This window comes from Aphelocoma coerulescens, chromosome 7, assembly GCF_041296385.1.
Source record: "Aphelocoma coerulescens isolate FSJ_1873_10779 chromosome 7, UR_Acoe_1.0, whole genome shotgun sequence".
Lineage (NCBI taxonomy): Eukaryota > Metazoa > Chordata > Aves > Passeriformes > Corvidae > Aphelocoma > Aphelocoma coerulescens.
In genome coordinates this window covers 35,145,867-35,159,279 of record NC_091021.1, presented here as the reverse complement: position 1 = coordinate 35,159,279, position 13,413 = coordinate 35,145,867, and the positions used below count along the sequence as shown (strand labels likewise).

General features: G+C 36.8%; 1 protein-coding gene across 1 annotated transcript in view; it reads left to right on the top strand.

Annotated features, from left to right (window-relative positions):
• Positions 1-13,413, top strand: part of LRP1B (LDL receptor related protein 1B) — a 515,105-nt gene that overhangs the window by 319,804 nt on the left and 181,888 nt on the right. Inside the window, exons 22-26 of the mRNA XM_069021267.1 lie at positions 1,759-1,959; positions 3,406-3,651; positions 9,428-9,625; positions 10,318-10,522; positions 12,940-13,104. Coding sequence (XP_068877368.1) covers positions 1,759-1,959; positions 3,406-3,651; positions 9,428-9,625; positions 10,318-10,522; positions 12,940-13,104 — 1,015 coding nt within the window. The remainder of the gene's footprint in view (positions 1-1,758; positions 1,960-3,405; positions 3,652-9,427; positions 9,626-10,317; positions 10,523-12,939; positions 13,105-13,413) is intronic.

Sequence of the window (13,413 nt, the reverse complement as noted above, 5' to 3'; positions counted from 1 at the left end):
AGGAGCTCTACTGGAAGCAACTTCAATTTACTTTGGGTTATGGTTGGTTTGGTTGATGTTGGTATTTTCCATTAGCTTGCATTGTACTGCTGTGTTATAATGATATATAAAATCAATGATCATTCAAGATAATAAACAATAGGGTTACTTCTTTGAAACACTTGTGATTGCATGTGATGATAAGCTGCCTATGTATCGTGCATCCACTTTTGTTTCCTCTTTCCTGTGCAATTCTGTCTTTTAAGTATGGGATATTTGGGACTTTGGCCACTAAAGAAAAAGGTGGAAGATTTTCATTCGAATTGACATCCCTCCCTGCTTGTTTTCAAGCTGATTTTGCACTGGTAAAAGGATGTTCTGTTGTTTAAACCCCACATTCAATGTAGTATGATCCTGAAGTTTCACTTCTTGCTTTTCTTCACCAAAAGTGAAAACAGTCTCACATTTGTCTCATGAGTGCTGCAAAATAATGCCTTTTTTCAGTGTTCTTTTGTCTTTTATCCCCTTGACTTTCTGTGAGGACATCAGCATTTTTTGCATCAAAAGAAGTCTAAAATGTCAAACCAAGGCATTAAACCTATCTTCAACAAATATTTCCCTTAAAGAAAGTTGAAATCTAAAATTGTATAAGCTTGGAAGGGTGGGCAGAAAGTCGTGTCAGTTCATGCTGAGCACGTTTGAACTTATGACTCTCAGGATTTGCCAGTCAGTTCCTGGGCATCCACCAGAATTGCTGTCAATGGAACTAAACATTCCCAGGATCTTCCTTCCCATTCCAGTTGATTTTCTCTGCATAGTTAATTCATGGGCAAAAAAAAAAAAAAAAAAAAAAAAAATTCTAGATCAGGTTCATAACTCATGGTTCTAGCTGTTTTCTCCCTATTAATTGGGAAATAAAGTACATGACATTTCTGTTCAGCCTTGGGGTTATCAAAATTTACAGCTAAACCCTCCTGGCTGTAGGTAGCAAATGGCAAGTTGAAAAATAGTTTGGGACAGGATCTCACACACACCTGTAAGTGTCAGCATTCACAATGTTGGCTCTTTTCATTAAAATCCCTGTCTTTGCTGATTCTAATTTAATATCTGTATGATTTAAAGGATTAAAACACCTTTTTTTAATCAAGAGGCTTTCTTGCATCTTTAAGCATTGATGGTCAACACAATTTTTTTCCCATTTTGAGAAGTGATCTGAATGCTGGTTTGACAAAACTGAAGTAATGTCAGAAATTTCATCTGCTTTAGTTATTTTGCCTAAAAGCTGATCATTTATCTGACTTCACTGGGGAATGGGTTGTGTCTACTTCCTAGAAAGATTTTTGCTTTGCAAACCTATGCTAATTAAAAGTCTTATATTGAAACATGGCTCCCATGGAGGGCTCTTGCAGTAGAAGAGAGATGAAGAAAGGCAGAAATTAAAAATAATTAGAGAATTTTAGTGTCATTTGGTGTATTTAGCAGATGATGAGGATGTGTATTCCTGGCTGTATTCAGTTTTGTTCAGCACAGAAATAAGTAGGATTGGTGTTGTTTTGAAAATTAGATTGTCAACAGTGCTGTGGATGATGCTTCAGAGTATAAGTGCAAGCTGGTTTCTTTCTGCTCATCAAAGAGGAAAGAAGTATTAATAGAAATAAAATAATAAATAAAAAGAGCGAAAAAAAATCTGTATATTGTTTTGAAGGGTTTTTTTTTTTTTTTTCTCCTAAAGTTTGCTTCCAGTCTGATTTCCTGTGTTTATTGTCTCTTTTCCCCAAGGGAGATGCATTAGCAAAGCGTGGCTATGTGATGGCGATATTGATTGTGAGGATCAGTCTGATGAGGATAATTGCGAGGGCTATTTGTGTGGACCACCAAAATACCCTTGTGCTAATGATACCTCCATCTGCCTACAGCCTGAGAAGCTCTGCAATGGGAGAAGAGATTGTCCTGATGGATCTGATGAAGGCGATCTTTGTGGTACTTCTTTTAGACACATTTTTCTGATTGCTCATGATGCTGTCTGTTGTAATACCTCTTGTTGAGGAAAAGGTTCTCGTGTTAATCATACTGAAATTTTATCACTGGAGCCTATGAGAGGATTTTTTGTTTAGTTTAAGTCTTAATGAGTTTATGCTTGAAGTACTAGTTTTCTTCAAATAAGGCAAAGGGGACAGATTCGTTTTCGAACGCCTTAAAACATTCCTGGAGGTAAACAATTTAAAGGGCAGTGGTGTGTAGGAAAGGACTTCACCTCACTTGCAGTTCTTTCCAACTACAAAAGCTTGAGTTCATACCATGGAATGGTTTGGCTTGGAAGGCACCTTTAAAGGTCATCTCATTCCAGCCCTCCTGCCATGGGCAGGACACCTCCACTAGCCCAGGTTGCTCCAAAACCCATCCAGCCTAGCCTTGAGACAGTTCCAGGGATGGGGCAGCCACAGCTTCTCTGGGCAACCTGTGCCAGGGACTCAGCACCCTTGGAGTGAAAAATTTCATCCTAGCATCAAATTTAACCTGTCCTCTGTCAGTTTGAATCCATTCCTCCTCATCCTGTCACTCCATCCCTTGTCCAAAATCCCTCCCCAGCTCTCTTGTAACCCCTTTAGGCACTGTAAAAGGTTTTAAGGTCTCCCTGGAGCCTTCTTTTCTCCAGGCTGAACATCCCCAGCTCTCAGTCTATTTCCAGAGCAGAGGGGCTTCAGCCCCTGGAGCATTTTTGTGACTTTCCTTGCTCTTGCTCCAAAAGGTCCTCATCCTCCTCATGCTGGGGACCCCAGAGCTGGATGCAGTCCTTTAGATGGGGTCTCACAAAACCTTTCTTTGAGGTCCAGCTTTATTTAACGCAGCCCAGGATACATTTGGTTTTCTGGGCTGCAAGCTCACATTTCCAGGTTGTGCTTCACATCCACATCCTCCTTCTCCTCAGGGCTGCTCTCAATCCATTATTTTTCCAGCCTCTATTTGTTCTTGGGATTGCCCTGACTCAGTGCAGGTCCTTGTACTTGGCCTTGTTGAACTTCAGGAGGTTTGCATGGGCCTCAGCTTTCAAGGCTGGCAAGGTCCCTCTGGATGGCATCTTTCCCCTCCTTTGACAGCCACAACTTGCTGAGGGTGCCCTCAATGCCACTGTCCATGTTACTGATGAAGGTGTTAAATGGGGTCCCAACACTGGCTCCTGAGAATCACCACTTGCACGTGGAGCTGTGCTAAAATCTTGAAAGGTTGCAGTAAAGCTGCGAGATGAACAGTTGCATATCAGATAATTTTAAAAACAAGTCCAGAAATCTGCTTTAGAAATACAAAATTTTGTTTGCATGTCTTTATAGGAAGCCTTTTTAGGTGTTTTAGTTGACTTTAAGTATATATGACATAACTGACAGCCCCTGCAACCCTTAATTATTTGTTTTTTCCATGTTATTTCAGATGAATGTTCACTTAACAATGGTGGATGTAGCCATCAGTGTTCTGTGGTTCCTGGAGGAAGAATTGTGTGTGCCTGCCCTGCAGGATTCAATCTTACTCTAGACAACAAAACTTGTGAGATTATGGATTACTGTACCAAGCACCTGAAGTGTAGCCAAGTTTGTGAACAGCATAAAAATACTGTCAAGTGCTCATGTTATGAGGGCTGGAAGCTCAGTAAGGATGGAGAAAGTTGTGTTAGTACAGGTAAGATGTTGCATGTTCAATATTCAGGATGTTCCTAGCTGCTATTTAATAGCCACTTACTGAGAGCTTATTTCACTTTTTTTTTTTTTCCTATATAAGAAATACAGGCTGGGATTATCTAAATGTGGGCTTGATGGCAATCTAAGGACTCATTAAAACTGTCCCTATTGTTGATGTGCAAAGGGTATTGAAATATTAGGTTGTTCCTAATCTAAGAATGTTAACACCAGATGTTCCTAGAAATGGTATGGTTCATAATACAGTATAATTCTGAAATTGTCGGAAGTTTTATAGTTTTTCATGTATATTTAATATGCATGGGATATATGTATATACATAATTATACATTCTACTATGTATTTTTAAGAACTGGATCAATCTGTAACATCATGATATTGATCAGTATTAGCTCAGGGTCCAGAAGGTTAATGTTGAACGTGTATTATGTGTTGCCCGTTAGCATTCAAGATTTAAGCTGTTTTTTTGCCCTAGGCATTCTGGTTTTAGACACCACTAAAATCCTGCTCAGCTCACTAATAAAGATGAAAACCAACATGAGCCTAAACAGGAGAGGGGAATGTATTCCCCTCATTGTTCACTGTTAATAAGTACTGAAATTTGGAAAACTAATTTGGAAAGAAAAACCTACTAATTTGGAAGCTATGTTAGGGGTGTGGTTTTCAGGTGCAGTGTTGTGTGTAAAACAGAAACATGTATGTGCAATATAAACTTAAAAATAGTATTGAGTTTGCTATCTAGATTTTCATAATTCAGTTTAGGACTCTTTGATAATTGTATTCTACATTACCTTTTATTCTTTGATAGTGTCTTAGCAATTCTGAACAGAAATATATTCGACATTGTCTATTGCTTATTTGGATATTTCATAATTCAGTAAATATGATTAAGATATTTTTTATTTATTCTTGCACTGCAGTGATTGCTGTTGAAGTTCTTGCTTTATGTCAGTGCTTTGGTCTGGTTGGCAATGATTTTTGATCAATCTGATTTGCTGTATTATGGACATTTTCAGTAATTGAAAAAAGTGCATTCTTACCGGGTTAGAGAAATGAAAGGATTAAAATAATTTAAGACAGTGTTAGTAACTCATATGAGGAAAGCTTGAAACAAACTTTAAATTAAATCAAGTAGAAATGACCAATATTTGGAAACTAAACTGGAAAAAAACTAAGTGAAGTATACTCACTTGTGCTTTAAAATAGGATCAGTGAGACTACAGTTTCTTGGTTTTTCTTAAGCCCATGAGATATTTCTGCTTAATTTTTACTGGTGTTGATGGGAATCTGAAGTTACAAATTGATTTTTTCAAAGAATGTAATACTAAAGATATGATCTGAGACCTGTGATGTCAGCTGATATAAAGAAAAATGATACTTTTCTTTACAAACTGTAATGATACTACCCTAATGGCATCAAAGCTGTGACAAAATTATTCCATATTTAATATGTGCTTTTAGAGTCACTAATCATCTTGGCTCTTTTTTGTTTATTTAATTCAAAAGTCACGAGAAGTTCTCTGGAGGACAGATCCTCTGACACTTCAGTTGTTGGCTGTATGAAGGGCATTTTAGAAATTGAGAAAAATTGTGGTTCCATCTGTGAGACTGAAAATGTCCCCATCATTTAAGTCTCTGGGCTTGAAATCTTGAATGAACCTTAGAATAAAGAAAAAAAAAAAAAAAATTATATGTAATACTATTGCAAGTAAAGTTCAAAGTGACCTTATGAAGATAAGCTGTCCCCCAAATGCCAAACTACTATTTCAATAATACCTGTGAAGTAATTCTTAGAACAGCCATAGTGATTTAAAATGCCTTCAACCAGGAGTAGGTGTGTGTTCTATTAGAACAGTGACTGATCTGTTTTCCAGAAGGAAAAAGGAATTACTCAGAAGAAAATGAGAGCATTGCCCTTCAGCCTTTTTCTTTTTTCTGTCTGAAACAGCATTTTCCTATGGATAGGAAGCATCTCACACATGCCCAGCAATGACGTGTGCAGTTAGTATGCAGCAGGTTCTCAGAATATTGTAAAGACATTTATTTGGGAGCCCATTAGAATGGGAATCCGAGTGCAGAAAATGCAATAATTATGGGATTCTAAGTTTTTTTCCTGATTGCAAGTCAGAATCAAAAAGTATGTTTGTCAGAGAAATCTAATGAATTGCCAGTGAAATCTAATGTGTCACAGAATGATGAGTATATAGAACTAAAATGCTTGAATTGAGCAGTTCTTTCCTTTCTAGTTTTCTTTGAAAGTCTTTCTTAGCTTTCCCCATTTTCTCTTTTTTCTGCTTATTTTGTCTTCATTTCTTGAGGGTTTTAAGTGTTGTCTTTTTTCTCCTCCAGAGTTTCTTCACTTTCCACGCCTCTTGTTTTCATCTCATTTGCTTGCTGTTCTAGTGTTGTTGAATTACTGACTTCCCAAACACTAAATGTTTCCTTTACATTTGAATTTGTATTGATTGAACTAAGAGTGTGTTAGAGAGCCCCATTATTCAAATAGAAAGTCAATACAAATTATATGTTTTCATACTTGTGTTCCTGGTTTCTCTTGGAATACACTTCAAAATAAGTTGTGCTGATATATTGCACTTGCTCTTTTAAATGATAATAAGCATTCAGAAAAAAAACCAAAACCACCTGTACTTGAAAGATATTTCGATTTCGTGTTTGCATTCAACCTTTCAGACTTTGGTATAATAAATGTTAGATGAGCTCAGAAACACTTTGCTTAGTTTAAAATTGACTGTCAGCCTTTTCTTAAGCAGTGGGAAGGAACTCTGTTATATCACTTCATATATATATATGTATATGTTTAGAAAAGAGGATGGTGTGTCTGTCTGTTTGATCAGTCTCAGCAGGTTTGAAACTCAATTTTGTTATAATTTCCAGATACCTTTCAATATTAAAAAGGAGAGGGGGGGGGGGGGGGGGGAATAGTCCAATCTTCTCTGAGCAATGTAAAATTTTAATGAAGGTTTTTTTCAGAATCTTTGTGAAGTTATTGTTTTTGTTGCAGGTAATTTTCATAAAAGCTCAGTATAGATTGCTTGCTGTGCTGCTGTTGTTGTTGTTACAGTAAGCTTCAGTCAGAATTTTTCCTAGGAAAGAATTTTCAATGTAACCCACTGGAAAGTGTGAAGCCTTATACTTTATACACTTTTTTGATGGCTTTGCTTAGGCAGTTTCCTTCTATCAGAGGCTTTTTTTACAGCTTTTCATGGAGTTTGTTTGCATCATATATTTTATTTGCTAGCCTTTATGGTAAAAAAGTTTGAGGCATTTATGAAATCACAAAGTGCAGAAATGTAGGATTTTTCTCTAATAAATTGTTAACAGTTAATTTTCCTGAAAGTTTCAAAGAATGTAATCAATAACCATTATATTGATTTGAGATTTTACAAAATGCTCATAATCAACTTGCAGAATAAAAAGTATTTGCTCTCAATTTCTAAAAGAGGAATCAGGAAAATAACATTAAATTTTGAGTTTATCGGGTGATGGAAGCATAATTTAAAAAAGTTTTTTTTTTTGATTGAGCCTAAAAATTCCAATTCACTGTAATGTAGCTGATTTTATGGAGCAATTGAATGATCAGGTTGGAAGGAAGATCAAAGCCTAGCTAATACAGCTGCTGTTTATCTGCTTTCCAAGACCTTCAGGACACCCTTAGTGCTAAACTCCAAGTTTCCCAGGGGTGAGATGTTCTGTTGCTCTCCTGAAGATTTTTGTTTTTCTGGTCTTTCTGAGTCCTCCTGGTCCAGTTTAAGCCTTTAATCCTTGGCCTACTTGTCATTTATACAGAAAACAGGATTTTTCCCATTTTCAATTCATAAGCCTTTTATGTCTTAAGAGAACTTTATGTGCTTCCAGTCATCATCTTATTCCATTTTTTGACATTAAGCAGTTCCAGATTTTTCATTCTTCCCTTGCAGGCCATGATTTTTAGACCTCTTGGAACACCTGCTCATTTCCTCTTGCATTTCTGTATTGAGTCACACTCTTCTTTGAGAGGTGTGCTCAGAGGAGGGTACAGCATTGCAGGCTGTTGTCAGCCAAGCTTAGGGGAAGGGTTTTGTCGTGTTTAATTCAACTGTAAATCCTGTCAAGATCTCATTGAACTTCAATCCTTTTCATAAGGATCATTTTCACTGTAGGTTATTTATCTTAAGCTGTACTTCCTCTACTTTGAATGAAAAAAGGCTCCAACATAGCACACATTTATTAGATTTCTTTTTCTCTCGTTGTGTTGTTAATTACTGAAAAATACAAAAAAAGCTTCTGGTGATGATTATGACTTCTGTTCTTATGCACTGGAATTGCCAAAAATCCCTGTAGGTCAACAGCCTCCTGCATAATAGCTGCCAATTTATCAGAAGTTGGGAAGTGCCATTAAAGTGTGTCTCAAGTTCAGATAACTGGTGCTTGTGAAATAGCTGCTAATGTCAGTGATCCTGTTCTGCACTAAATTATTTAACCACTGCAGAGCTTTGAAAAATTGGCTTTGCATAAAGCCATTCATTGCTTTAACAAATAGGAAGCTCATTTGGAAAGTTCAAGCCAAATTGTGAACAAGTGCTTCAAGAGCAGAAACATAGCTCTGCTGAGGGGCCTGATTAGCTTAAAACATCACAGATAATTTAGTCTGTGTGTGCAGTGGGTATCAGGAGAAGAGGAGCTGCAGGAGGAGCTGAACAGTGAAGTATTCAAGTGAATGAGCAAGAGATAAACTGAGTATTTTCAGAGACTCTCAGGAGCCTCGAGAAGCAGCAGTATTGCCTATTGCCATAAACTGCCAATAATCTTTTACATAAATGAGTGTTTAATTGTATGGAAAACAAACCTCCCAGTATAATCTGTGTTTCACTCTAGGAGAAGGAACTCGGGGTGGGGGAGGGCAACAACTACTTCCCCACAGAAAAAGATTCCAGTGAAAAAATATCTTTATCAAAGTGGCTATACTGAGTTGATTCAACAGTTTATAGAATCCAGTTTTTGGCTTCCTTGTTTGTTTTATTAACACAGCTCCTTGCTTGAAAAGCCTTTCCTTTATGTAAGAGCTATAATAAAAAAATCAATTTCTTAGTGTGGTTGACCAAAGCTGAATGTGTTTACAGATATTCTTATTCACTTTGATATAAACTCACTGGCACAAATCATGTAGCATTAATTGATTAACAATGGAAGGAGGAGGTCATTGGTAGCTAGATTTATATGGCATGTATCAGTAAGCACATAAAATGTTCATTTTCTTGCTTGTTAGTTTGGCATGAGGGGTTTTCTTAAGCACTTCAGTTGAAAACACAAGTTACACTGTATATTCAAAAGGTAGATTACATATTAATAAATTGTTTCAACTAATTGGCCTTTGAAACAATGTATATCTTAATGGTTTCATTTTTCAGAACCTTTTGAGAAGCAGATTTTAAATTTGGTAATGTGACTTTTTAAATGTCTTATTATGGCCTCATTGTGCTAGAGTTACAAAATACAGTTCAATAGTTGAGTCTGATATTCCCAAATTTAATGTCTAATATCTCTAGTTGGGATCAAAGATAATGCTGGAAGGGAGAATTAAGAAGTCTGTTGGACTGAAAAAGTAATTGAAAGACTCCTTATCTAAAGATGAATTGTTTTAATCATCTGTTTCTCCTGATAAAGTGTTCTGTTTTTCATATTCCACTTGTCATTTATATCAATTTATAACAATATATTTTTTTATTATTCCTTTGAAATGTTTAATCTTCTGCTTCCAGATCCATTTGAGGCTTTCATAATTTTTTCTATTCGACATGAGATCAGAAAAATCGATCTTCACAAGCGTGACTACAGCCTCTTAGTTCCTGGTTTGAGAAATACAATAGCCCTCGATTTTCATTTCAGCCAGAGTTTACTGTACTGGACAGATGTGGTAGAGGACAAAATTTACAGAGGCAAGCTCTCTGATACTGGAGGTATGGATTTAATCTTTATTTTCTTAACAGTGAGAACACCTGCAGTTCCAGGGTGTTAGACCTGATCAGTCGTAACTGAGCTGCCATTCACAGAAACAGAATTTATGATGGCATTCTGCCTTTGAAACGCTGTATATCTAGGTTGTACTTCATGTCTAGCCAGAAAAAAGACTTTTGTTATCAAAGTTTCCTTTTGCAATGTTCTACAGGGGGAAGAAAATGGCAAATGCGAAGGGCTGGTATTTCTTCCTGATCCAATGAGTGCAATATTGATTTATTTCATTTTTTTGCAATTTATCTTCACTTTATTAAAAAAGTATAAGAATTTATCAGATGTCTGATAAATTATCTCCTCTCACGAGGTGAAAGATTCTGCTTTTATAGCATCCAGAAAAGCTTTTTCTTTGCTCTGGTGACATAATGACGGCCTATAACTCAATATAATCTCATAATATATACAAAAGCGTTTGCAAAATGTTCTTTGTTGAAGGGTATGCTGCAGTGCTTTCATCTAAAAGGCAGACCCCAAATAATCCAGAATTCACTCCAAGAACATCTGATAAACTTGCATGTCCATGTGCACTCTACCAGTCTCTACATTAGTTCTTTAAGAATCTTTTTTCCTCTTTTTTTTTTTTTGTTTGTTTGTTTGTTTTCTTCCTTCTTTGGTTTTTTTTTTCTTTCTCTTTAAGGTGTTAGTGCCATTGAGGTTGTGGTGCAACATGGCCTGGCCACCCCTGAAGGTCTGACTGTAGATTGGATTGCAGGAAACATTTACTGGATAGACAGCAATTTGGACCAAATCGAAGTAGCAAAACTTGATGGCACTTTGAGGACAACATTAATAGCTGGAGCTATGGAGCATCCAAGGGCTATTGCTTTGGATCCCAGATATGGGTAATTATAAATTATAAAAACATTACTTTGTCGTGTTGCAAAGTATTTTAAAGATGTTTAAAATGTCATTTCCTTTTTTGCTGTGCATTACAGTTTCTAACTTGACTTTGATAGTTCTTGAAAGTCTATTTTTGAGTGATAAACAATCCATTATTGGTGTGTTTTTTCCTGAGTGAAAAGGATTAAAAAAATGGTAGATCAGGAGATCTGGGGATCTGTTTGTTGGCAAATTACTTACCATGACATGTTGGTATTTCATTTATTTTTTTTTTTTAAATGTGGATGATAATAACTGGACTCACCCTTCTGTGTGGAAAATTGAGAGATTTAGGTGATTCTTCTCACTTAAAGACCAATTTTTTGGGACTTTTTTTGTGTTTGCTTTCTTGTTTGTTTTGGGTTTTTTGTCTGTTTGGGGTTCTTTTTTTTTTTTTACTTTTTAAGGTTTTTTTGGGGTTTTTTTTTGTTTTTTCAAGGGTTTTGGGGGCGGCTTTTTGGTGTTTTTTTTTTGTTTGGTTTGGTTTTTTTGTTTGTTTTTTTGGTGGGACTATAAAAATATACCTTAGATGTTACTGGAAGCCTAATGGCTGAGTGAGGTAAATGCCACCTGTTGTGTTTGGTTTTCATCTCTAAAGTGGAGATAATGCTTGCCAGCTTCTGTCAGTGTTTTTTCTACCTATTCATTAGGGGTATTCTATAAACCAGAATTTTAGGTGTAGTCAGTAACTACATCCTCTTCTCAGAGTTATTGTTCTTTCAGAGAGGAAAACAAAGCAAACAAATAAAACCAACAAAAGCAACAAACCACCAACCACAAATTAAATGTGGCCAAAAATAACACGAATTATTAGTTTCCAAAGTCGTGATATTTAATTTTGTTTAGGGATTTGCTATTTCATGTGTCTTCTCTGAATATTTCTCTCAGAAGCAAACCTGTGAACACTAAAATAAAAATTGATAAAGGTCACAGATTCTGGGACCTAAATTGTGAATTAAGATGTATATGCTTTAATGATTAAGGCTGTTGCCCTCTCAACTGAGGTGCTAGAAAGCTTATTTACAGAGTGCATCGCTTATCTGTAAAGGTCTTTAAAAAGAGGCATCCTGTTGGCAGAAGAATCAGCAGAGAAGTTGTTCAAATTAAATGGTTGGGTGGAAAAAAAAAATCAAATCACCACTCTTCTTGAAACTGAAGGCTTAATCTGCCTTTTGAAGAGCTAGAAGCAATTGATGCTGCATTATGTTAGAATGCAGGAAAGAAAAATCTTTAAACATACACAGGAATATCGCCTCAATCCTTTCACAAATAAATACGAATAAACACAGGTGATTCAAGGGAAAGGGTTTTGTTAGGACTGCACAAATCCTGTATCCCAGTGGAGGCAAAGCTGTCAGAGCTGCATTCCAGCCAGCAGTGGGGCTGAGCAGGTGTTCTCAGTCCACACACGTGCAGATGTATGCAAAATAAACATCTGTGGATAAACACATTCCTGGCCCAGTCTGCACCAGCAGAAACTCAGCACTGAGACGAGCAAACAGCACCAGTGGGCTCCTCCTGTAAATCTCCCTGGCTGTTAAGGTTGAAGGTTTTTTAGTGGGAAATACGAAAACTTGTCAGAAGTCTTGCTGCAATGTGGCTGTTTGCAATTAACTCTTTACAGCTAATCACAAGTTTTCCTATCAAAGGTATAATTTTCCCTTAACAAGTCTGTATGTTGTTGAAAATTCAGTAAGCTAAGAACAGTTAAGAGTTTATTTCTGCCTTCTTGGTGATGCTGCTTCTGTTATTTAACAAGACACTTCTTTGGCTATAACAATGAAAGTTGTTAGAAAAACACTGGAGATGGTATAAAACTGAGAGATGACAATACAACCTGGCTTGGAAGTTTTTTTAGCAAGTGTAATCTGTAAAAGATTCATTAGTGACATATTAAAATCCAGGGGTCTTCGGAACACTTAGTGGTAGATGAAAATCTCTGGTTCAGCCTGTTCCTTGATCCCTGCCACCTCAAATCACCTTGCTTCCCACTCTCTCCTCCCCATCCTTCTTATCTGTGGGTTGCTTTCAAAGGCTCTCATTATAATTTCTTTTAATGAGCTGGGTTTCTAATTACAGAGGGAAGACAAGACAAGCTGCCACTGTATAAATGGACATGAAAAAAGGAATGCTATTAAACCCCTAGCTTTAAAAAACTTCTTAATTTTCATGATGTCTCTAACACTAATAATGAAATATCGCCTCTATCCTATTACTTTAGGAATTTATAAAGTTGCCCAAATTGATCCATGTTTGGTCCTTTCATTTAAAGTATGTAAATGGTTGAACCTTTTTTTCAACTGTCGTCTCATAAACCATTTCTGATTTTCCTTCATGCTTTAATCTTCTGTCCTCTTTCTTTTCCTTTTCCTCTCACCAGAATTCTGTTTTGGACAGACTGGGATGCGAATTTCCCTCGCATTGAATCCGCTTCCATGAGCGGAGCAGAGAGGAAAATCATCTACAAGGATATGGATACTGGAGCCTGGCCCAACGGCCTCACTGTGGATCACTTTGAGAAAAGAATAGTGTGGACAGATGCCAGGTAAAGTGGTGACAGTATCCTTACTGTCACTGAGCAATCCTTGTTCCTCCATACACAAATGTGAGCTGCAGTGTAAGTGGAATGTAGTTATGGACATTATGCACCTAAAGAGCCCTGGGCATGCACGTGTGAAATATGTACATTTATTTAATTACCCTGCCAGCTGTGGTATCACCCACGGTCCTGGCTCCCTGTGCCTCAGAGAGCAGCTCCCATATGTCTTCCCTGACACTCATCCATGGAAGGCCAGAGTTAGTTCATTTTTTTTTTTTTTCTCTTAAGTTCATTTGAAAGAAAACTGAATTTTCT